Genomic DNA, 25,636 nt, shown 5'->3' with positions numbered 1-25,636 from the left:
GGGTGAAGTGAGAGAGTGATGAGGGATGATGATGATGATGAAATGATAGGCTGGGGGGTTTGAATGCTCAGATGGCTTTAGGCAGCCAATCGGACCCCCCAGAGAGGTGGGAGCCACATTGGTGGTCGCCCCTCTGTTTGCACTGTTGAAAAATCTCACACACACTCACACATACTCATACACACTGAACTGAGTCTGTATTCCACACAGGGACACCAGAGTCTCTTCAAATTCATAGTCACATTTGTCTTAAATGATCCAATCATAAGCTGTATGTGTTAAATACAGGCGTTAGCAGGTTTCAAACTACAGTTACCATAACTTTTATGATTTTTTGTTCATTTTTAAATAATACATGCTAGGGCTGCACAATTTATCGTTTTAGCATTGATATTCTACATTAGTGACATCGCAAGATATGCAATGTTAAGTCAAATAGTTGAGCAGGAGCTACAGAATTGTATTGAATTACTGTGTTCATACAAAATATTTACAATTTTCTTTTTTTCCAGACTAAATATCTTCATTTCAAAGATTGTTTTACTCACCCCACTGGCAGACATTTCACTTGTACTAAGGGAAAAACTTTTCAAGTTGAAAACAAAACAGTATTTTTCTTAGATCTAAGAATTCTTTGATATTTGGACTAGAAACGAGACAAACAAAAATCAAATTTTTTTAATTGCATTGTGGCTATTCATTCATCACATAGAGCTATTTGAACTGTCATGTGAAACATCATATCGCAATATTTATTGCAGAAAAATAAAATATTGCAATATAAGATTTTTCCAATATTGTGCAGCCCACATACATTCATAGTTATAAAATATTTTTTAAATCTTTTAAAATAATATATTTAATTTACCTTTTCATTTTTTATTGTTTAGCAAGGCATCTTTTCTATTTTCTATTCAAATTAAATTTTTTGAAATCAAATAATAAATATTGTTGCAGGTTTAGTTCACTTATTGGACATTTTTTAATATTAGCTAGTTTGTTGGTGTTTTACATAGATTGTTAAATTATATCTTTTATATTTAATTATGATTTGTTCTTTTGGCTTTTATTTTATTTTAAGATGTTGTTTTTTTAGTCACGTTTATAAGTTTATTGTTAAATATTTATTTTAATTTTAAATTTAATTAGCTTTTGTTTTCCTCTTTCAATTTTTTTATTTTAATATTGTCATTTTATTTTAGTTTTTTTTTGTGCTTTTTTGGCTTTAGTTTATTATTAAACATTTATTTTTATTTTTAAATTAAATTTATTTTTAATTAGAATTTATTTTCTTCTTTTTATATTTTATTTTAAGATCATCCTTTTATTTAAGTAATTTTTGTAATTTTATTATTTTTCATTTTCTTTTTTAATTTTTGTTTAGTTGCCGAGTCAACATGTTTTGTTTTTAATGTTTACTTAATCATATCTGCTTTATTTTACTGAATTGTTTTAATCCTTTTTTTTCTGTAGCCCCACTGAATAAGACTGCTTTGCAAAATAAGCCTGCATACCCTTGCAGAAATCTTATTTTAAGAGTTATTTCAATATAATTTTTGTTTTTATTTTAATATATGAACTTTAATAAAAACTGCTGTCTATGTCTGCAGATCATTTGATCAAATAAAGTTTCATTAAGGAAATGTTTCATTCACAAATATTCCATCTACAGATTCACTGTTTTACCACGTATGTGCAATAATGCTTATTTACAACAGAATCAGAAAATGCTAAATTATTCTGCAGCATTGGAACTGAGGTGCATGGTAGTCTAACCTAAACACGCTTCTGGAAAATGTCGACTCGTAAGCCAGTGAATTTTTGAAACATGCTAAATTTATTTTAGATTTGCTCACTGAGGCTTGCAGCATCGAAATGTTCCCTCCCTGCAGCCCATCAGAGGCGAATACACAAACTCCCAGAGCAATGTCTACATCCTCAATGCTCTTTCCTCCTGCTCTTTTTTTTTTTCTCCTCACCCTCTCAGTTTACACTCGTGCCTTGGATTTGTAAAGATTCAGACTGATTACTGATGTGTAAGATAAAGTGCCTGTACGAAACGCAATTTCACTAGCTCCCTTTCATTTCCCTACAAGCGCACAGATCATTGGATGTGTTTGGCTTGTTTTTCGGTTGATCATTTGCCAGTGCTTATGTTTAGTATTCCTTCTGAAACTAGTAGATTGTGTTTAAATGGGACATATCAAGAAATGCTGACTTTTTTCATGTTTAAGTAGTATATTCGTGTCCCTGGTGCATCTTCCAACCCAGAAAACATGAAAAAAAGTTCTAAACCTCGTCATCAGTAAGTACGTTTACATAGACACCAATAAGATTTTAATATGATTAGGACAATACTCTGATTAAGAGTCTACCATGTAAAAGCGATTTTTATGTAATTTAATATGATTAAGGTCATATTCGGGCGAAGCAGTGGCGCAGTAGGTAGTGCTGTCACCTCACAGCAAGAAGGTTGCTTGGTCGCTGGTTTGAGTCTCGACTCAGTTGCCATTTCTGTGTGGAGTTTGCATGTTCTCCCTGTGTTCACGTAAGTGTCCTCCGGGTGCTCTGGTTTCCATACATTGATTTTTTTGCAGTGGTGTACGTCTGTGGGCATTTACATAAATGTATGTTTGATGGAAGGTAACTGACTGTCTTCACAAACTTGTGTTGTCATTTTAATTCCAAGTAGCATTAGCGTTTGTGAGGGCAGTGCTGTTTTGTTTAAAACCGTTGCTGGGAAACCATTTTTGCAGCTCTGAAAGTGCTTCTTGTTGGCACAGATGATTCTACATATTTACTGTTTTCATTCAGGAAACACACACACACACACATATATGGGGAAACTGCTATCGATGGGAAACGCTCAATAGATCATTTATAATTTATGTGGCTTCTTGATGACAGTATATGCATTGTATACTGTAGGTTGTGATGATTGGGCATGAAACAATGTATAGTCTGGTTTATTTAGTACCCACAGCTTAGAAAATCCTATAAAAATCACAAATTCTTATAATTTATTATAAGAAAATTATTCACCATTCGTCCGTCCGTCCATTCGTCTGTCCAGCTGACCGACTAACCGACCAACCAACCGTTCAACCAGCCAACAAACCATCCAGCCGACTGTTCGACTGACTGACTGACCGCCGGCCCGCCCGCCCAACTGTTTGTCAAACCAACTGACTGATTGTGACAAAACAGCAAAACAATTGACATTAAAGTAGATCATAAATTGAAACATTGTTTACTGAATCAAAACTATACGCAAGGAAGTTTCTACTGAAAATTGTATTTGTTGTTCTACAGAAAGTAACAAGTTATGAAATGGCATAAATAAATGCTAACTAAATGCATAAATAAATGCTAACTGTTAATAAACTACAGTAAAATTCAAGTCAAACAAGTGTGCTCTCCAGCCAGCAGCTATTTTTTTTTTCTCTAGCTTGCGGTATAATTCATTTATTAGTTCTTCATTTATTATTACAAAGGCGAGATGTAAGTCGAAAGAGTGTTTGCTAAGAGCATAAATTTTGTACAAAATCCAATGCTGGAAATTGCAGTTCTTCGACTCCACCATCAGTGTAAACCCTGAGGGAGAAATCACTTGCTGTCAAACCAAACCGACACAAAAACATGTGTAAACAGAAGTAAAATGTCAGGTTACGTCATTTCAAACAACCCCGTTCAAGCATGCTACTTACTTTTTATGTAAATAAGATGATGTTTTGCGATTCTGCCGATGTTGTTTTTCTAGTTTCTTCAAGGTGTGTCTTTTTTCATCTCACCTCCCCTGTGGATTCATTTTGGTTTTATGAGGATGGCATCCAAGAAGTTGATGCTAACATAATTTCTATTTCTGAACTTATATATATATTTTCAATAAAGTGAATAGTTCACATTGCGTTGGTGGATTGCTGACAGTTGACAATGCTTTAATCTATATTAAGAATTTCAAGCCACAGCTTACTTGAAAATTGATATTCATACAATTGCCATCATCATTTGTACTGTATAATTAAGGTTTTCTCTCTGCTTGTTTTCGCTCAGTTGAGATGAGATAACTGTTTTGGAATTAATCAAGGAGGGGAAGAATGTGATAAAGGATTGTGTTAACCATGAGAAAATATTAATTCTTCTAAGATGTCTTTTTAGGCTGCCAAAACTGTGCCTTTACAATTACATGTTCCATCTGCCTCTTCCTCTTGCCAAATTAATTTAGGCCACTTTTGCTAATGCCCGGGCATTCAGACGACAAACTGGCAGCACAAGCAGCATGAAGAGGCTGCAGGAAAGAGCGAATTAAAAGCAGACCCAGAGTTTGCCTCAATCTCGACCTTGATGATAGTGTTTGTGTGATTTCAGCACAAGGGTTTTCAATTCGGACGATAAATTATGATCAAAAGCATTTAACAATAATGGAAGCTCTTATATTTAAGTGTTTTGCTATTTTAAATATGATTAGCATAGGAAATTCACCATCTTTCCAAAATCAATTAGATAAATAGATTCTTTCTGGCTGTGTTTTCTGTTAGCTGCAATCATGCAATGCACTGGAAAAAAAAAGTCTAGTACTCATTACAAATAATTACAAGGATGTGGTTTATTTATTTTTATATTTTGGTAAGGATGTGTTCACATTTGACAAGTTTAATTAGATTAAAGTAACTACAATTAGATTAAAAAATAGGAATTCTTCAGTTTTTAGAAGAAAACAGTAAAAATCATGAAAAAAGTTGTTTTTGTTCCACTTTCAAAATAAATAGGGTTCTGGTCAACTGAAATATGAACAACTTGAACCAAAGACCTCTAAATTAAGCAAAAAAGAGGACACGACATACATAGATGTGAATATTGATTACACACAATGATCATTTAGCAGTATATGCGTAAACAGCATTTGCCATAAAAGCCATACGCTCACCGGCCACTTTATTAGGTCCAACTGCTCGTTAACGCAAATTTCCAATCAGCCAACATGGACATGGTCAATTCTAGACATGGTCAAGGTCATCTGCTGCAGTTTAAAACGAGCATCAGAATGGGGAAGAAAAAGGTGATTAAAGAGACTTTGAACGTGGCATGGTTGTTGGTGCCACTGGTTGGTGAGATTTTTCACACACAACCACGCACTAGGATTTACAGAGAATGGTACGAAAAAAGAAAATATTCAGTGAGCAGCAGTTCTGTGGGCACAAATGCCTTTTTAACGTCAGGAGAATGGTCAGACTGGTTCAAGCTGATAGAAAGGCAACAGTAACTCAATCACTTGTAACAACCGAGGTATGCAGAAGAGCATCTCTGAATGCACAACGTCTAACCTTGAGGCGGATGCATTACAGCAGCAGAAGACCACAAGGCCACTCCTGACGGCTAAGAACAGAAAACTGAGGCTACAATTAGCACAGGCTCACCAAAATTGGACAATAGAAGATAGGAGAAACATTGCCTGGTCTGATGAGTGTCAATTTCTGCAGCGACATTCAGATTTTAGGGTCATTTGGCACCAACGACATGAAAGCATGGATCCATCCTGCCTTGTATCAATGGTTCAGGCTGCTGGTGGTGGTGTAATGGTGTGGGGGATATTTTCTTGGCACACTTTGCGCCCATTAGTACCATTCGACCATTGTGTTAATGCCACAGCCTACCTGAGTATTGTTGCTGACCAGGGCCGGAGTGGGACTCTTTTTCAGCCCTGGAGTTTCAAGCCTCAGACCGGCCCACCTCAGTTCACGAATGACTATATTAAAATAAGGACATTTCCAATTCAGTTTCTAATTACACTAATACTGTACGTCTTTTTTTTTTTTTTTTGAGAAAACAGCTGCTTTAGAACTTTAAATGTTCAACAACCCTAACTGTATTATGTCTTAACAATAAAAATGAAAAAAAAAATAAAATAAAATAAATAAATAACATACTCAGATGAGGATCAAACCCGGGTCGGTGGCGTCGCAATCCAACGTGCTAAGCACTAAACCACAATAGTTGATTAATACTAAGTGACTCATCTGAGTAATATCATCATTAACCTGCAGGCTGGTTATTTATGAAAAGAGCAGAGCTCGGTAAAATAATGAATAAAAAGACTGTGGTCAAGTAAATAAATAAATAAATTTAAAAAGTGTGACTGCTGAGAGCAGCAGATTCTGAAGCTAGGGACAACGGCCCTCGCAGCCAAAAACCGGACTGGCCCACTGGGAAATCTCCCGGTCCTCCCGATTAGCCAATCAGGGCCTGTTGCTGACCATGTCCATCCCTTTATGACCACAGTGTATCCATCTTCTGATGGCTACTTCCAGAAGGATAACACATGTCATAAAGTGCAAATCATCTTAGACTGGTTTCTTAAACATGGCAATGAGTTCACTGTACTCAAATGGCCTCCACAGTCACCATATCTCAATCCAATAGAGCACCTTTCGGGTGTGGTGGAATGGGAGATTCGCATTATAGATGTTCAGCCGACAAATCTGCAGCAACTGCGTGATACTATCATGTCAATATGGACCAAAATCTCTGAAAAATATTTCCAGTACCTTATTGAATCTATAAGGTTTAAGGCAGTTCTGAAGGCAAAAGGGGTCCAACCTAGTACTGGTATGGTGTACCTAACAAAGTGGCCAGTAAGTGTAGTTTTTATTTTATGCATATCTATAGGTTCTTTCTTAAAAGAAGCTATGTGAATAGAGAAGCTAGGCTTTATGGTTTATTTTCTTTTTAGGGTTGGACCAAATAAACCAAGAAATTCACGCTGCAAGTGTAAATACACCATAATAAGAATTTGGCCCAACCCCATCTCCATGTGTACATAAGAATGTAGGTGTAGAGTTCTTGATTTTAGTTTGGTTGGAAGTGTATGGATAAGAGGAAGTGCCAGATAGCGCTAGTCACTACACTACAAATAAAAGGGTAAAGATATCTGTGAATTAGTAGTTTTCCTTATTTCTTATTATTTATTCATGTTTTAATTGTTTATTTATGCATTTCAATTGCATTTTTAATCTATCTTCCAACAACTTTAAACCTTGAAAGGTTAGAAACTTGACTTTTAGTAGCATTTTTATTAGTTTAAAGTGAAACATAGTCTGGATTGGTGTTGTCAGTGGTGTAAAGTAACAAATTAAAAACACTCAATTTATTGTAATTGAGTAGTTTTTCTCATGAAAAGCAATTTACGAAGTAGTTTTAAAAATGCATACTTTTACTTGCCATTAAGTACCCATTGCGTACTTCCCTTTGAGGTTTCCTTCAACTTTTTTTTTCCTCGTCTATGGGGATTGGCTTATTCCGTCCAATCAAATAATAATAATTTTGCCGCATAGCAAACAATTTCAAGACATGTTTGGAAAGTGTCCAAGAAGATGTTTAAAATCTTTACATGCAATGACTGTTTAGACAGTATGTCACTGAAAGGATGGCGGATAATACTGAAATCGTGAAATAGTCTTTAGCAATAACTAAATGCACTAGTAGGATGTTACGTTACATACACGCACAAATTGCATGTAAATGCATCAGCTTTTCACAGAGTAATACTCTCCACTCTTGAATTTTTTTAAAAGGGCTACTTTTTAATCATACTTTGAGTAATATTTACCACACATACTTTTACTTTACTTGTATTACGTTTTTGGGTAAGTAATCATACTTTTCTTGAGTATGATTACTCTTTCCACCACTGGGTGTTGTGTATTATGGTAGCCTTGTAATAAGCTGCCTAGGCATATTCTATTTATATAAATACATTATAGTACAGAATATATTATATATATTTTTATACATTTATAGTATTTTAAACTACAAAAATGTCAATACAAGTCACTTTGTTAAACTGCAAAGTTGAATTTTCAACTACAAAAGTCGACAGAGCAGTGATCCAAGTCCCATAATGCAATTGTTTACAGTAAATAATCAGAAAACAATTGTATCATAAAATGTGGGAACATGGACATGTACAGTATGCCAAAGCAAGCAAGGAGACTCACAAATGAAAAAAAAAAAGTAATTTAGGGTTGCACGGTTTACCGGTATTATGGGAGTATCGTGATACTATGGCTCCAAAATACTGGTGGTGCCACTGTAGTTTGTAAACGGTAGTATTATCATTAACCTATCTAAAATACGTAATGTTACATGTGGAAAAGTAACTAAAATGCTCACACATTTACATAAGAGCATTTTATCTGAATAGTCTTGCAATGACTCCTGTCATTATGATTTAGTAGTTACAACAACCGTGACAATCTTGATTCTTACCAGATAAGACTGAAAAAAAAAGAAATAAAAAAAAAAACTGTAGATACAGGAAACATTTAATACATTTTTGACCACTTCATAAAACCTAATTTGGTTGGAAATATTCTTTTTTTGTTACAAATTTCATTTGGTACAATTTGTATCTTTATTTTAATGTTTTTGTTGGTCAATTATCTACAAAATAAGCAAAAAAAACGAATACATCTTAGGTTAAGTGATGTGCAAATACTTTTTTCAATATTTAAGGGAATCATTAATTCAATTCAAGTGGGCATATTATAACACAAAATCATATTTCTAACTATTTTCTTTATTTCATGGGTTTGTATTATGAATTACAGTATCGCTATACTACTTGGTATCATGACACTGGTATAGTATGGTAACATGAATTAATGGTATCGCGACAACCCTTATGTCATTAATATGAATTTTTACTACGAACAAGCAATTCATAATGGAGTTCATAATGAATGTTTCATGGTAATGCTCTTCAACGAAGTGTTTCATTACCGATAGTTTCTTATAATAACCACTGCACAGTAATTCCTCAGCATATTTTAAATTCTGATATACTTTGACTTGACATAGAATTGGAAACTTGACATAGACATAAAATAGTCTGGTGGCATGAAGTTTGATTTTTACGGCACGTCTGGAATAATGATAACTCTGTAACGTAAAATGTTTTCTTGTGATTATGTACATATGGTCACTCTAAACATACAGTACAGTTTTGTACATCTTGCAACATGATCCACCAGCTGTATAACAGGGATACCTGAGGAAACCCAGAGGCTCATGTGTTTTTGAGCTAAAAACGAAAATCCAAATACAGTGCAAACCAACTTTGCAAGCGAGTAATCTGTTAAACTTTACCATCCTCGCGCCTTCTGGAATGACTACTTTTGTATTTTTTATTCAGCGTTTTTGCCTAGAGATATTTTTTTTACAGCAGTATATATACACAAGATGTCAAATGCTGGTTGAGCTCTTCCTTTATCTTTTGTCCAGACAGCCTGTGATGGTCATTCTGTCCCTCTCTTTTTATCTGTACATGCTCTTCTCTCTCCTTCAGCAGTGAAATGGAGTTGGAGAGGCTGGTGCCATCTGTGTTACTGCTGGAGTGCAGGTTTAATAGCCCTGCAGTAGTAGATCAAATGCACATCTCTCTAGTCCCCCTGAAGAGCTGACACACACACACACACACGCATATATACTCACACTGTCATGTACATGCACACAACTATATGAATACATTTCTAGGTTGTCTTGATGGAAGATGATGAATTTGTGCCTGAAAACCTAAGTATAATAATCACAACATGGATGTTTGAGAGCATGTTCAGGGATAAATGTTTGTTTGTTTATTTATTTATTTATTTATTTATTTATTTATTTATTTATTTATTTATTTATTTATTTATTTATTTATTTTTATTTATTTATTTATTTATTTATTTATTTTTATGGCTTCTTTCCTCATGCAACTGGTGCAATTTAATATCCAAGAAGCTTTAAAATAATATTGTGCAGTGCTTGAAATTTACTGAAATTACCTGAAATCGTAAAAAAAAGTAGGAACATGTCTTGACTTAAATTGCTGTTATGACATTTATATTATATTATATTATATTATATTATATTATATTATATATTATATTATATTATATTATATAATACAATATATTGTATTACTTAGAAAGACCTCCTAGTTTTTTTGCGATTCCACGATCGCTGAATCGAACGCAAAATCAACAAAAAGTTAAACATTTTTGTGATCCAGCAAAATTCTTATTTAATCGCAAAATAATCGCAAAAATGTAAATCTCATAAAACATCAAAGTCCAAACCATATTATCAAATCATATATATTTCAGTTTGCAATGAATTGTTTTATGTGACTTAGATCTTGCATAAACTGTGCACGTGATGTATTTGAGTGTCTCTCGAAAAATGACGTCTCACCTGCGCCCTCACAATAGAATACATTACATGGAATGGGGGGCAGGGGGAGTTTTCAGATTGTACTGTAAGCAGACGCGGATTTAGCACGAGTGATTTACATGTGAATTCATAGCTCAGATGAGATATAGAGATCTTGTTGAACGAATTGGGCGTTTTGTGCATTTTACACGCTTCAGACTCCAAAAGGAAAGTTGGAGCCCACGGGAACATGAAACACAGGTGGAAATGAGATTGATTCAAGGGTGATGGCCGCTGGACGTGACCGAATTCAAGGACATTATTTGTACTTTACATGTATGGTTGGTAATGTGATGTGCGTGATTGTTTCGTTTAACTCTTTTCCTGCAGTTAACAAGAGAAAACCATTTCCCTGCCATTGACTTTTACGGAAATCCGTGTTTTAGGTGTATTCCTGTAGAGGAAGCCCTACACTGTAAAAAATAAATTGTTGAGAAAACATAAAAAAATAAGGCAACTTGATGCAGTAAGAACTTTGAGTTGTCTCAACAACTGTTTTTTAGTTCTTCTCAGTAACAATATTTAGTTGAGCTAACATAATTTTCTTTGTTCATGCAATATTGATTATAGTATTGTCCTAATAAAGATATTCTTGTCACATCAATTAAAGCAACAGTAACTGCTATTGAGTCAATTAATTTTTTTCTGTTTAGTGGATGTTTTTTTTTAAATTTGCAAAATACGTAATTAATACTAGTTAGCATATCATTCTGTTTTAATCATTCTATATACAAATGACAAAGACAAACTTACTACTTCTTCAATTTATTTCCACTGAAAGCAACAGATAAACAAGCTTTACAACAGGAAATAGCAAAAACATTTGTAAATATTTTAAGATGAAAAGTGCTTCAAATTACAAACTTTGCAATATACAGACTTTTCTGCTAATTTGCAGGCACATATGCTAGCTTTAACATGTTAACTGGAATAACAGCACAGAAATTAACAATTTAAAGATTGCATTTAACACAAACTAAATTTGCTTTGAATGCTTTTATGCACAAATTATAAACAAAAGGGTTGATTTGGACACCAGTTTCCATAAACATTTAAATCGAAATATTAAAATATAAACCTTTTAATTTTAAAACCTTTAACGGTAACTCTTTATAATAACTACACAATCATTAGCAAAACATTAACAAATAGTTAATTAATTATCTGTTAAGCATTAACTCTACATTATTAGACATTAGTAAGCACTTTATAAATACAGCTACAAATGCTGTTATAAGCTCAAAATGTGCTTAATGATTGTATTTCATAATTTGCTTTTTATTAATTGTTCCTTACTGAATTCAGTATTGCATTATTTACAAACCATTTGTATTTATGTGTAGCTGGTGGTTTTTAAGATCATTCAGCATGAGTTAGTAAATTATTAATGGAACTATTCAAATTAACATTTATATATCTTATTATTCAGGCATATAGTAATGGTTACTATGTATGTTAATAAATGCTTTATTGACTCAACTTCATCCATTTTTGTGACCTAATCTAAAGTGAGACTATTTTTGCTTTATAAATCTCTTATAAATGACAATTAAAAGCTGGGTATCAAATGAACAATAAATGTTTGCAATCTAATCTAAAAAAATAAAATTACTGTAAACTTTAAACATCACCGAATAACAGAAATGTCAAAATACAATTAGCAATAAATACAATTGAATAAAATTGGATAAAACAATATATTATGATATAACATTTCAGTGTTATTTAGCAAAGTTTAAACTGTACAGTAACTTCATTTTAGATAAGGTTGCAAAGATTTTTCTTTCATTTGATAGTTTCAATTGTGTATCAATAAATAAATAGAAATGAATGAAATAGTTCATGCTCTTTTTCCCTGTTCGGAATATAACTGAGCCTTTAGTTGTCATTTATAAGGGATTTATAAAGCATAAATAGTCCTCACTTTAGGTCACAAAACTGGATGAAGTCGAGTTAATAAAGCATTTATTAATATATAAATAAACTAATAGTATATGCCTGAATAATAAGATATATGAATGTTATTTGAATAGTTTATTAATAATGTACTTTTACATTCTGAATGATCTGGAAAAAACCACCACCTATTCTTAAATAACTGGTTTGTAAATAATGCAATACTTATGTAATGAAAAAAAGAATCATTAACAAAGTATGAAAATGTAATTAATTACAATTTAAGAATATAGCATTTGTGGCTGTATTTATAAAGTGCTTATTAATGCCTATTAGAGTTAATACTTAACAAATAATTAAATAACTATTTACTAATGCTTAACAAATGATTCATAGTGTGTAGTTATTATGAAGTGTTACCCATTTAAATGAACACAGTGCCTAAACAGTGGCTCTCATGAATCAGATTTAGTACTCAAATTGTACATTAGGTCTTTGTAACATCAGACCATTGACACAACACTGTTTACAGTATTAGTTTAACATCTTGTTTTTAAGAGAAAGCACACGTTGCGTACATCCAGTCCCAAGCTCCATGAAAACATTCTGAATTGTGTCAAAAGTGTACCGGAGTTCTTTGGGATAGGAAAAGTTGAGTGCATAAAGAAGGCCAAAGAGGTATGCTACAGCACTTGAGGTATCTGGAATGTCTTCCAAAACAACTACCTCTTCCAGTACAACAGCAATGTTCTGGATCACTGGTGATGCTGCCCGGGAGTCATCTTCCGTAAAATAGTGAATGCCAACTGATACGCCCTTTGTTCCATCTTCAGTTTCCTGTGAAAACACAATAAGAATATTTGAGCATAGAAAGTCATTATAGAACTTTATCTACAAACAAGCAAGATATTATATTGCAAGTAGGGCTGTCATGCTTATGAAATTTAGGTGACGATTAATTGTCAAATAAAATATTTTGATTAATGGTGATTATAGAGATTTAAAAAAATTATCAAGTACTTGTTTATTATAGGGCTATAACAACACACACATTTAAATAATTGCAATAAAGTTATTTATTCAGTTAAAAATATATACCATTATCTTTCAGAAATATGAACATTCTGTAAAAATAACAAACCAGCATAATACAATCACCATGCAAACTTAATTGCAGTTAAGCAAAATGACCAGTTACATCAAATAGATATGATCATAAAACTGCTATGTGTAGTTTGTCTGTAGGAAGACATAGTGTTATAATTCAAATCATTAAGCAAAAGTGAATGTAACAATTAAACAGATAACATGTAAATAACAAGGAGCCCAGATCAACAAACGCATAAATCATCAGGATTTATATGCAACATTAATGCAGTAATTGGAGTTTAAAAATTTTAAGTGATTTATTTTGAAATACTGTCATGAATGAATAAATAAATAAATGCTGATATGTTGTACTCTGAATACAACAGCTGCCATTTTGGTTGACAAGAATAATGTCTTAGACTCTCGGCATAACTCTAATTTTATGTAATAACAGACAAAGCAACAGTTTCTCTTGCATCTCTTTTACATGTTCTTTCCCTTAACTACCTGCATAAATCAGTGAGCAGGTCTAAACTGGTACTAATATAGAACCTGATATCAATCTTTTAAAAATAACAAGATACTTGTGAATCATGAAATTTACAGGACACGTTTATACGTAAATTTACTTCTTATACCTTAAGGTCAGAAGATTTGTAATTTCTGTTAATGATACCTAAATTAAACATTTTAACTCAGCTAATCAAAAGTTTTCATGAAAGCTCCAAATAGATTGGCACTCAACTTTTCAAGACACCAGCAATACAGAAGCAAGTTTGGACACTCATGCTTTAAACCATTTAAAGTGTTTGATACCTACTTTAAATTTCTTGAAAAGGTTAGTTTGTTTCTCTCGAAGAAACAAAGGCAGGCCCTCCAAAGCAGCAGTCCTTCTGTGATTAACAATTTCTGTTGTCTGCAAAAACATAAAAAAGATACAACCAAAAAGTCACAGAATGAAAACTGAAATATCATCAACTACATAGATCAAAAACATGTAAATAATGAAAATTATTAACTTGCCCTTTCATCAAGTCTTTCCAGGAGCTCTTCCATTTCATGTCCAAATGCTCTTTTTCTGGCTCTATAATTTCAGAAGCTTTGGTGTGTACTTGTCAGTGGCTGCCATGAAGACTCCTAGAAGGTCTTTGTTGGTGATGCGGAAAAATTCCTCACAGATCTTTTTAAAACAAACCAACCAGATTTTCAGCAATCATTTTTTTTCTGTAAACAGAGCATCTTGCATTCTGTAAACTTAAAGCCTAATAAGAAAGAAAAAAAAATCTCTTTACCTGTTCTTGAAAAAAGAGTGCAGGCCACCTCTCCTGAACCTCTACAATCATTGGCTGCTCTTGGACCATTTCTTTTCTTCTAAGGGATAATGTTAGTTCCATTTTTTCACTTATGGCTGCCATGTCTCTTCTGCATTAACTTCTTTACGTTTCAGATGATTTTGTAGGTAAAGAAAAAATATTTTTTCAGTACAAATCTCATGAAATTCATATAGTCCACAATTAAAAGTTGAAAGATCTCGACTGACTATCAGTGTTGTGGTGTGATTTAGATAAGTGGGATCGTAAAGTACCTGCAGTTTTAAAAGCACAAACACACTGCGTGTAAAGACAGGGCCAGTTGGAAATTCTATGATGATGTAGCTGATAGTGCTTCAGAAGGACATCTTCACTTGAAGTGCTGGATTTGCAGTTTTTACACTGCATGAAGTCTTGAGGAGATCATCCTGAAAACAGAAATAATCAGTTATAACCTTGTATTGTTAAATCACAACTTTAAATAAAGTATACTTCTTACAAAAATATATTTGAAAAAGCTTCACATTTAAAAGTTTTAAACATTTTTCAAGTTTATGCCCCCATATTTTAACATGGAACATGTTTGGGAGCAGACAATGATATTAATATCAATATATGATATTGATGTATACAGAGGAGTCCACAAATAATGTAATATAGTTAGTAATAATATATCCTTTGAAATTAAGACTATTTTAAACCTAATAGGAACTATTTATATTAATTTGACAGGATTAAATAATGTTTTAGGCAATATTTTATAAATAAAAAATATAAACTACATTTACATATTACTTTATCTAATATAATCTGAATATCCGTGCTTTATATATGCGTCACAAATTTATAAGTACAACTTACGGTCTCTCACTCGCTCTTAGTGATGGGAAGTTCGGATCATATTACTAATTTGGACCTTTGAGTCTCGTTCGTTGAGATGAACAAATCTTTTTTTCAAGTCATTTCCATCAATTTGCCAAAATATTATTAAAATGATACAAGTTATTCCAAACGCATCCACAACTAGTCCAGACGTTGATCACACTACAAGCAAGTCATAACTTGAATGCTATAAGAAAAAGAAAATAATCGTTTGTTTACCTAGTCTTTTGTCTATGATTATGTGAGCTCAGCTCTTCTGACAGGTCTTCAAATTTGAGGGGTTCGTCTACGTCACACAGACAGACCCATATAAGCTTAACCAAAGCACAGTCTGAACCGAAAGGAGCCATTAGTTCACCTTTCGAGTCATCTGGTTTTTGACTCGTTCGTTCATCATGTGACAGCATGTTAAGAGAGATGACTCAATGCCGAGGACTTGAAAGATGATTTAAAAAAAATTTCCTGCTCTGATTGCATTTCATTGCCTAATGTCTTTAAAGTGATGAACGAATGACTTAAACCCGATAGAGGACTCGATAAATGAAATTATCTTTTCCTCCACCTGCACAAATGTGCGCATGCGCGAGTGAACAAATCACTCCCAGAGAGGACTCGTCGTTCTCGAGTCATACAAAAGATTCGTTCATAATGAACGAATCGTTTAAGAATGACCCATCACTAGTCGGTGCACACATTTAAAACTTAAACGGCACAGAAAACCAGTTTCCGTTTTTTTTCCAAGTAATGTCTTAAGGAGCGGCACAAGCTTTACTGGCGTTAGGCAAACGACGACCGTGCCAACCTCACGGTCCTCCGCCCTCTCGAAGGTGCGGGCGTGGGCCGGAAGGATGTCGCGTGGGGTCTCCATGCCTCCCTGAGCGATTAACTCTGCCTAAATCCGCCACTCATGTCATGAATACACGGAAACATTTATGAGTTTGGACTTAGCTGAAACTATAGGCCACATTAATTACCCACTGCATTTGAAATTTAAGCATATGCAATAATTCTCGTCGCTAAAAACAAACCGTCAGGTAGTGAATATAGTAAAATTCATTGCATGCATAGAATTAGTGTTAATAAGTGTTGTTACTCACCTACAGGAACAAGTTAATGTTTAGTTCTTCGAAGAGTCGAAAATATCTGTGAAGTCCGATATGGCACCAAGACAAAAAGGAGATGAGGAGCGAAACGAATGGTCAATATGGGGGAGGGTTGGCGCCGTTTTCAAACGTCGCGTCACGCATGCGCAATTTATTTAAATATCAACATACCTGTTCAACACAAAAATGTATGTCCAGAAAACTCTGGTAAACATGTAGACATAACATTTTAGCGAATATTATTGACATAACATATATTTTTATGTAGATCAGTAGTTATTCACAATTCTTAGTATATATGACAGAAAAAGTACAGTGTGCTGAACAAATTGAGATTTTATTTTTTACAGTGTAACGCATGTCCTATGTGTGACAATGTCAGATGCTCTAGGGAGTGAAATCTGAGAAAAAGTAAGATCTTGGATAAAAATGAGAGTTATACAACCTTCCTTTGGCTTAATACCTACCGTTTCAAATCTTGTTGACTAGAGACCAAAATATAGAAGCTTTCTTTTTGTGATTTGTCATTGTTATATATATATATATATATATATATTATTATTTTTTTTTTTGCAAAATTGTCCGCAAATTTATGGGAATTACCGCCACAAAATCAGTTTTTTTTTTTGAATTAGTTGACTAAATGCAAGATGTCACATTCAGCAAATAAATGTATCAAATATTTTTGTTCATCAGACTTTCAATTCTAACATTTCCATATACAGTTGTATATGTTGTTTTAATAGTCACTTAAAGGTACAGTATTTAAGTTTGACTCCTGGTGGTTGAAGGTGTTGCCAGATTGACAGCAGTAGGCCTTACTGTCAACACTAAAGGCTCATTTAATTGTATTTTTTTCCATATTAAAAGGAGTTTTTGTTTTAACCAATAACTTAAATTTATATTTTAGAAATGGCTTCTATTTCTTGCAGCTAAACAACAGAAAACTGACAATGATCTGGGACACCTCATATGCTTTATTCAATGGTAAATGTTTAGAATGTGAGTTTGAGTGCCATTTTACATGACATTTATTCCTATACTCTTGAAAGCAGCAGCAGATAGTTCACCTCAGATCTTTAAAATAAAATAAACTGCTTTAAATGGAAATTTAGTGCAAGCCAACAGATATCAGTGATTCAGCATGTATGTTTAATAATGTTAAAGAGGTTTAATATGCATTTATTAAATTATAAACCTTACCATGTTGTTGGAGTGCAGTAAGTGCACATATTTTCTGTGCTTCTAAATGGCTTTATTTAAATTTCTGTTGTGTTTCGTCTGGTTCAAACAGCTCAATTGCTTATCACTGCAAATCTAGTCACATAGTGTGTTGTTAGGACAATGGGTTATAATGTAACCTGCTCACCCAATATTTACGTTCATATATTTATATTATTTGCTAATTAATAACCTCATGTGGAACTTAAAGACGCACGTTTTGGCACATACACATTTATTAATACACATTTTCAAGCAGAATATATGATTTTCGCATTGTTTTTAGATAAACAAGTGTTCACTTGGCATGTTTCTTAAATAACTGCAAACATATTATGGTATTTTTATGCATTAGAAGAGTCAAAAACATACATACAGCAGCTTAAATATGTAACAAAAACTATTTTTCTTTTTTGTTTCTGAAGGTGCTTTCAAATAAGGTATATACAGTAGTTTTTAAAGGCTACAAATGGATCTCATAATTTAAGATGACCTCTTAAATAATTATGAAAAAACAACAAAAAAGTCAGCAAAAGTGAAACTGTAGTCCCATAATAGTAACCACATCATTTATTCATGCTGCAGTGGATGCTGCAAAGTTGCAGCAGTCTCTCTTTTTTTTTTTTTTTTTTTTTTGTTATACAGTTTAGCAGACAATTTTACTGGGAAATTGTGTTGGTTAAACAGATTTGATCACATCTGGATAAAAAAAAATATATATATATTTTCATTTATTTGTTTAGTTTAAAACAGCATAGTATGTTACTCCTAGGAAGGTGGAGTCATGTTATTAGAGTGTTCGATATCTGTTTAAATAAGAGGGCTGCTGAATTGTGGACACAGGTGTTATTTATCACAGTTTACAGCAGGTAAACTGCCGTGTGTGTGTGTGTGTGTGTTTGGTCAACACAGAATTGATTTTAAAGTCAAACCCTTCTCATCTTACAGATGTCTGTAATGGATGTGCTATTTATTGAACAACAACTAATCTCATCTTTGATATGCCAGTGTTTTGACTGGGATTGCAGAACAACCATTGATTGCTGCATCCTCTTAGTAGTTGGCTTTCAAAGCAATTCAGAGATCAAACACTATTTTAACTAAACTCTTCAGCCTTTAGTATTTCATGAAAGGGATATTATGGAAATATTTAGCGATTACATGATATAAAAGGGTTTTACCTGAACCTCTCTGTGCTCCTGAAAAAAAAATAATGATGGCATGTTCTTGAAGTCTGTGTGATTTTAACACTTAGTGTTTATTTTGCTAGCACACATTATTATCCTTTAGGTGAACAATTAATCTGCATAAATTAATCCACTGAAATATAAAAGTTTTGATAATCTTCAATCAAAATCTGACCATTTGCTTCCGCATTCTTCTCCATTGATGCTAGTTTGACTGCTTCAACCACAATATTTATGCCACACCCCTTTTACCGTTAGTTAGCTTTGAGGGAAGGATGCAGACAGATAAAGCTCCGCCCCCCTCTTAGTATTGCATTTCAGTTGGAAGTATATCAACATGCTGATATAAAAGTCTCAGCAACTTCTGTTTCATGCAGACTTTAATGAAGGTTATTTTAAAAGTTTTCAAATGCATCCCATTCTGTTTGTCCCATTCCTTTCATATGCTGTAACCATACAATCCTTATCTCTTTCCATTTATCCATTCCTATATATGTGCATATATCTAATCCATTCATTTATCAAATCGTTTGTATCATATTCATGCATACAGTATGTCCGTTATATTCATTCTTCCATATGTCTGTATGCTATCAATTCATATATCCATGCAACCACTAATTAAATCATACATCACAGTTTATACATTCATCCATCTCTCATAGTCTATCTACTGTACTGTATATGTACATCCATCCAGTCATATTATCCATAATTAACAGTACTATTCTCCTATTTTGTAATTTTGTGTTTTGTACTGTATACGGGAAACCAATTACAAATGCTGCTTAGGGATAAAATTAGCAGGAGCTTCTGATCTAGGATCAGTTACTGCTTCAAAATTCAAGCCTTCATTCTCAGTCAGATGGAAAAGGCAGACTCCTAATTAGTGGCTAAATAATAATCTATCAATTTTTCCATCCGTCCCCATCTGTTCGTCCATCCCCATCCATCCCAATCCATTTATCTACTCATCCATCTATCCATCCCCATCTATCCATCCGTCCTCATTTGTCCCAATCAATCAATCAATCAATCAATCAATCAATCAATCAATCAATCAATCAATCAATCAATCAATCTATTCGTTCCAATCCATTCCAACATCTGTCTCCATCTATCCCAATCTATTCATCCGTCCCCATCCAATCCAACCATCCATTTCCATCTGTCCCAATCCATCTATCTGTTCGTCCCCATCCATCTATCTGTTCGTTCCCATCCATCTGTCCCCAACTATCCATCCATCCGTCCCTATCCTTCCGTCCCCATTCATCTATCCGTGCCCATCTATCCATTCATTCTCATTTGTCCCAATCCATCTGTCCATCCTCATTTGTGCTAATCCATCTGCCCATCCATCCCAATCCATTCATCCATCCCCATCCATCCCCATCTGTCCCCATCCATCCATCCATCCATCCATCCATCCATCACTATCTATTCCAACACTCCATCTACATCCGTCCCAATCCACCCATCCATTTATCCATTCTAATCCATCATCCATCCATTCCCATCTGTTCCAATCCATCCAACCGTTCCCATTCTTCCCAATCCATCCAACCGTTCCCATTCTTCCCAATCCATCCAACCGTTCCCATTCTTCCCAATCCATCCATCCCCTTTAGTTCCAATCCTACCATCCATTCTCATCCATCCCAATCCATCCATCCATCCGCCCCACCTTATTCATCCATTCATCCCATTCCTCCGTCCCAATCCATCTATCTGTCCCAATTAATCCCATCCATCCCATTTTCCCATCCATCCACCCTTATCTCTGTGTCTTTCTTTTTTTTGGTGACTTTTTAGGGTTGGAACAATACTTTGGCCACTTTAAGTTATTTGAAGGGCATGTTAGTTCATAATTTTATTGTAATCTTAAATAAATTAATCATAATCTTAATTACATGTCGTCAGTAGTTCTATTCTATTGAGCGTTATTAATCATCCAGAGAGGCTTGTCTAAAACCCTCAAAGAATATGTCCTTGTCAAACGTTAGTACCGCGAGCATCAATTATGATTCCTATCATGACCACAAACGGCACCCTGTGAAATTACTATCTGGTTTATCTGTGGCGTTTAGCTGGTGCTCTGTTACTCGCAGAACTTACACTCTCCCCTCAAAGAATGGAAAGATTTGGTGGCATTTGCATCACATTTTGATATACATCAGTAGATAAGCTCTTTATGAAATGGGGAGCATATTTCCAGCGTGAGTTATTGTCACGGGTCGGCTGGTGAATGTGTGGATGGCCTCTTCGGGACATTGCACAGGTAGGGCAGGTTTTGAATTAGCCTGACAGTGGCGCCATTAAAAACGTGCAATTCGGTGACCTTGCCGGATTTGATTTAGCGTTTGGTTAATAGTACTTGCAGTGCAATTCAGACTTGTTAAGAGCTCGGGTAATATTTCGATTAAACCCTCTGCTTTTGCTCATTTTTAATTCATAACATGCCAGTAAGAGTGCAATTAATATTCAGGGAATTCATGGCATTCTCTGGAAGTAAGATCACACTTCTGTCTTGAACAGAGCGCAGTGGAAGTGAGCAGAGAAGAATGTCCAACTCAGGAGTTGCAAACCCTGAGGCTGGACAGCTAAATATTTGTAACAAAATCATCTTGTCCTGATGGAAAAGCCATGCACAGTGAATCAACTGCATGGCGGTTTGTGAGGTCAGAACTTAAAAGGAAAGTTCACAAAAGTGAAATTTCTGTCATCAGTTAGCCTTCACTTGTAAGCAACTTTTGTAAGTTTCTTTTCTGTTGAACACACAAGAGAAGTTATTTTGAAAAAGGCTGGAAATTTGTAACCATTGATGTCCATGGTAATTGTTTTACCCTGCTAGGTCTACACTATATATCATTTCAGCATCGATATTGCAATGGATCATTCGCAATAGCCACATTACAAGTATATGCAATGTTGAGTCTGGATTATAATTGGTCATTTCACAAGTTTTTTTTAGGCATGTGACAGGCTTTTAAAAGCATACAGGCATAAGAAAGTATACTGTTTGTAACTTTGACAGGTTAATAACAATCCATTCTATTGAATTGTTTATAAAATATATACTATATACTATGCAATATTGTTTTACTGTAATTACTGTATACCTAAATACAGTTTGACTCCTGAAAACAATAACACAGTTTATTTCATTTGTATATTTGTATTTATCGAATTGATCTATGCTTGTAGATTGTTTATTATATATTGTGCACCACACTACAGAATTATCCCAATCAATCTAAAATGATAAATTCTGTTCAAATTCTGTAGTTAATCTCATCTAATGAACTCATAGTCATATCACAATATATATCGCAGCGTCAAAAAAAAATGCAATGTTAGATTTTTCCAATATTGTGCAGCCTTATTTCTTAATTTGGATTTTTAATTTTTCAAAATTTTGAGCACAAGCCGTGCAAGCCGCAGGCCTCCATTGGAAATAACGAACCTTCTTGAACTCTAGAAAAGATGCAATATGCAAACTGCCCCTCTCTAGCAGTTGATCTTCTTGCACAGATAGGGTGGATTCACTTGATTTGTTGAAAAAAAAAAAAAAAACTTTCCAAAGATGCCTCTTTCTTTCTTACTCGTTTTGCTGTTTGTTGTTAAATTTTGGGCACTCAGATGACTGAGATATAATCGGGGGAATACAGTCTTTTTTTCAAAATAAAAGACTTTTCAAAAATAAAAGATTGTTCAGACTCAGATAATAAATAAAACATAAATAATTAATGATTTCTTCTACGGCCTGGTACCAATTGATCCACGATTGGGACCACTGTTATATAGAACAATTCCACATGATTGTTTAAACCATAAAATAACATTTCCAGAATACAAGTTGTTTTCTTTTGTTTTATTATTTTACAAATATTTAATAATGTCCCCAGAACATTGCTGGATGGTTATTTTTTCAACTGACTAAAAATAAAAGAAAGTTTGCTCTTGGCTTTTAAAATCTAAAATAATCTTCTCAGAACATTTCATTGGTAAAAAATGTGATTGCAAAATAACAACTCTGGAAAATTCCCATCAGTAACAATCTTACATATTTAAAATATTGCTCAACTGTAGTTAAATATTGCAGAAATTTCTATGTAGAAAGACTCTTCTGGTTCTGTGGCTTTGATAATCTTGCCCCATATGGCTAAAGAGTACAGCAAATATTTGAGCGTAAAGCCTGTGTGATTGAGTTCTATTCAGGACTGCTCACTAAACACAAGACTCCCTTCGAGTTGTCAAATCTATGGTGCTGGGGAGTTCACGTATCTTGTCATGGGTCAAAAAAAAGTAATATATGGGTATATGAATCTGAATAAAATTATCTATTTATATGTCTTAAAAACAAATGTGTTGTTTATTAATAGAAATAGGCCTGATACATTTGAGGTGCTGATTAAAAATAAAGTTATTGAAGAAGTGGATAAATTTAGCTTTCTTGGCATAACTCTAGACATTAATTAAAATTTAATAGTCATGTTAAAAAATGTAAGAAGTTCAAGCCAAGTTTAAACTGTCTTTGTTTTATTAGAACTTTTTTATAACAACATTTTTAGCAAACTGCAAAATTATGCATGCACACAATAATATTAATTCTCACTCGTCATATTGCATTAGATCACGGTCAAAAGCCTCTTTAACAACACTGAAGCCTATTGACTCAATATAAAAAAAGCAATTAAAATGATGGATTCAAAGCCTATGTAAACATAACTTTTTTTGTTTTGTTAAATTTAATCATCCTAAATTGTTACTTTAAATGTTTAAATAATCATGTTCCAATGCTGTTTTCTGATCTAGTCAGTAGGCATCAAACCTCTCACAGAGTCACATGAGCGCAATAGTGTAAGAGCTCTTTTGGTCAATCTGTTGTCTCTGCTAAGGGAACCACTGGGTGATTTACCTGTTAGCCTAAAATTAGAAAGTAATATAAATATTTCTAGTAGTGTTCTTAAGAAGTGCTTAAAAACAAAATAGCAGTGTTTGCACAAATAATCTACTATTAGTTTGTTTGATCATGCCGCCTTCGCTTTTGCCTTACAGTAGCTTTATGTAAAGAATTATGTAGTGTGTATGTATCTATTATATTTTCATTTTATGTCAAGCCTCAAGAGTTGAGAATTGGCAAGTCTGCTAAAACAATTAAACAAATGCATTTGGTTGTCTAGTGTAATTGTGATGTCCATGTCAAACAAACAAACAAGCAAACAAATAAATAAATGTGTTAATTATTTAAAAAATGATCAGAAGACAAAATATACTCCAACTTGTCCTAATATTTTTTCAGTGTCATGATTATTATATTAAAACACGTCAAAATGAATAATTAAAAACTCATTATGAAGTCTTTTTTGTGTGTAATACATGTCTTTGACTTTTCATTGTGCTTGACGTTGATCTTATTTTGCCAGTTTAGGGAGTTAGGGAGTTCTGTCAGACAGTGATTAATGTCATTTAAAACGATAACAAATATTTTTGGGAGAAAGAAATTATCATCATGGCATAATTGAACAATTATTAGCCCTGCTTTTTTCATCCATATGCATTTATAATGGAAGAGATGCACATTGTAAATTTTTGCAGCTAGAGATTTACAGAAGCTGTCCAAGGTCACCTTGAGAGTTTTGTCAGAGTGCTGATGACTATCACAGCAAAGGGACTTGAGCGTCTTGGCATGGATCCAATAGTCAGTGTTGACAGCAGGCAATTACACAAATAAGAAAGGCATGATCTTTAAATAGAAGCTCCATAATGTGAGGGAACAGAGCAATTCCAGACGTGTCTGTCAGTTCGTGGTGACAGACCAAATATTAGGAGGCTGGCCGCCAGTTTTATTGAAGATGCTGCTCGTTCTCTCATTCTCTCATCTTGCAGAGCTTTGCATTAGTGGTCCAGGCGAAGCATGAAAAAGAGAGACACCCCTTGCTGACAGACAGCCAACAATCCCAGCCAATCGGAGCTCAGAGGAGGCGGGACGTTCCCTTCCGCCAGCCTGCTGAGCGCGCTCTGCTTATGAAAATAATCAATGGGAGCTCAGTCTCTCTGCCGCTTTAACTTGTGCTGGATTTAAATTGCCTCCACTCCACTCCATGCTTATCCAAGGGTGAAAATAAGCCGTTTTCTGCTGTAATTACTCGGTGATCAAAAAAAATAAAACAGCAAACAGAGCACAGGTGGTTGTGTTTGTGTGGAGAAAACCAAAGGGAAGAAAGAAAGAAGCACCGGCTGCTGCATCCAGAGAACAGTTTGAAGAATGTGCAATCCTGCCTGCTTTATCTTCACCGTGTGGCTGATTGCTTTGCTTGTTTATCCAGGTAATGTTATCATTTATTCTTTGCATGGTGAAGCTGCACCTAAACGCTTTATGGGGTAGATGAAGGGGGGAAGTAAGCAAGTCTTTATTTAAGCATGGTGCATTTCAAATGTGATCAAAGTTAGAGTAAGTGTGCAGAATGTTTGTGATGTGGGATGATTTCGAGGTTGCATGCAGTGCGTGCTTTCTTTCTACTCGAGGGACATCCCGGAGGAATATCGAAACTCACTTCAGGTAGACTAATCGAGAATGACAGTGGAGACAAACTGAACGGAGTAAGCACAAGGCATCACGCAGTCACCGTTTACTCGCATCCATGAGTCATTTCAGAGGACACAGAGTGCGCTTTTGGCATTCTGATAAGCT

General features: G+C 34.1%; 2 protein-coding genes across 5 annotated transcripts in view; one reads left to right on the top strand and one right to left on the bottom strand.

The window, feature by feature from the left end:
• opcml (opioid binding protein/cell adhesion molecule-like) overlaps window positions 1-25,636 on the top strand; it is a 375,490-nt gene that overhangs the window by 41,451 nt on the left and 308,403 nt on the right. The window contains exon 1 of one of the 3 annotated variants that reach the window (XM_087269338.1): window positions 24,920-25,271. The exons of the other annotated variants lie outside the window; for them this stretch is intronic. Coding sequence (XP_087125464.1) covers window positions 25,211-25,271 — 61 coding nt within the window. The 5' untranslated portion in view covers window positions 24,920-25,210. Of the gene's footprint in view, window positions 1-24,919; window positions 25,272-25,636 lie in introns of those variants that run through there. 3 annotated transcript variants of the gene reach the window in all.
• LOC147842129 (uncharacterized) overlaps window positions 11,001-25,636 on the bottom strand; it is a 183,112-nt gene continuing 168,476 nt past the window's right edge. The window contains exons 1-6 of one of the 2 annotated variants that reach the window (XM_087270935.1): window positions 16,526-16,602; window positions 14,822-14,974; window positions 14,529-14,670; window positions 14,260-14,416; window positions 14,057-14,152; window positions 11,001-12,984 (exon numbers count right to left, since the gene is read on the bottom strand). In XM_087270935.1, coding sequence (XP_087127061.1) covers window positions 12,682-12,984; window positions 14,057-14,152; window positions 14,260-14,292 — 432 coding nt within the window. In that variant the 5' untranslated portion in view covers window positions 14,293-14,416; window positions 14,529-14,670; window positions 14,822-14,974; window positions 16,526-16,602 and the 3' untranslated portion in view covers window positions 11,001-12,681. Of the gene's footprint in view, window positions 12,985-14,056; window positions 14,153-14,259; window positions 14,417-14,528; window positions 14,671-14,821; window positions 14,975-16,525; window positions 16,603-25,636 lie in introns of those variants that run through there. The other variant, XM_087270936.1, reaches the window with a different exon arrangement.

Source organism: Danio rerio, chromosome 10 (genome assembly GCF_052040795.2).
Source record: "Danio rerio strain M-AB ecotype USA chromosome 10, GRCz13ab, whole genome shotgun sequence".
Taxonomy (NCBI): Eukaryota; Metazoa; Chordata; class Actinopteri; order Cypriniformes; family Danionidae; genus Danio; species Danio rerio.
The sequence above is the reverse complement of the archived record's forward strand: the minus strand, read 5'-3'. Positions and strand labels throughout refer to the sequence as shown.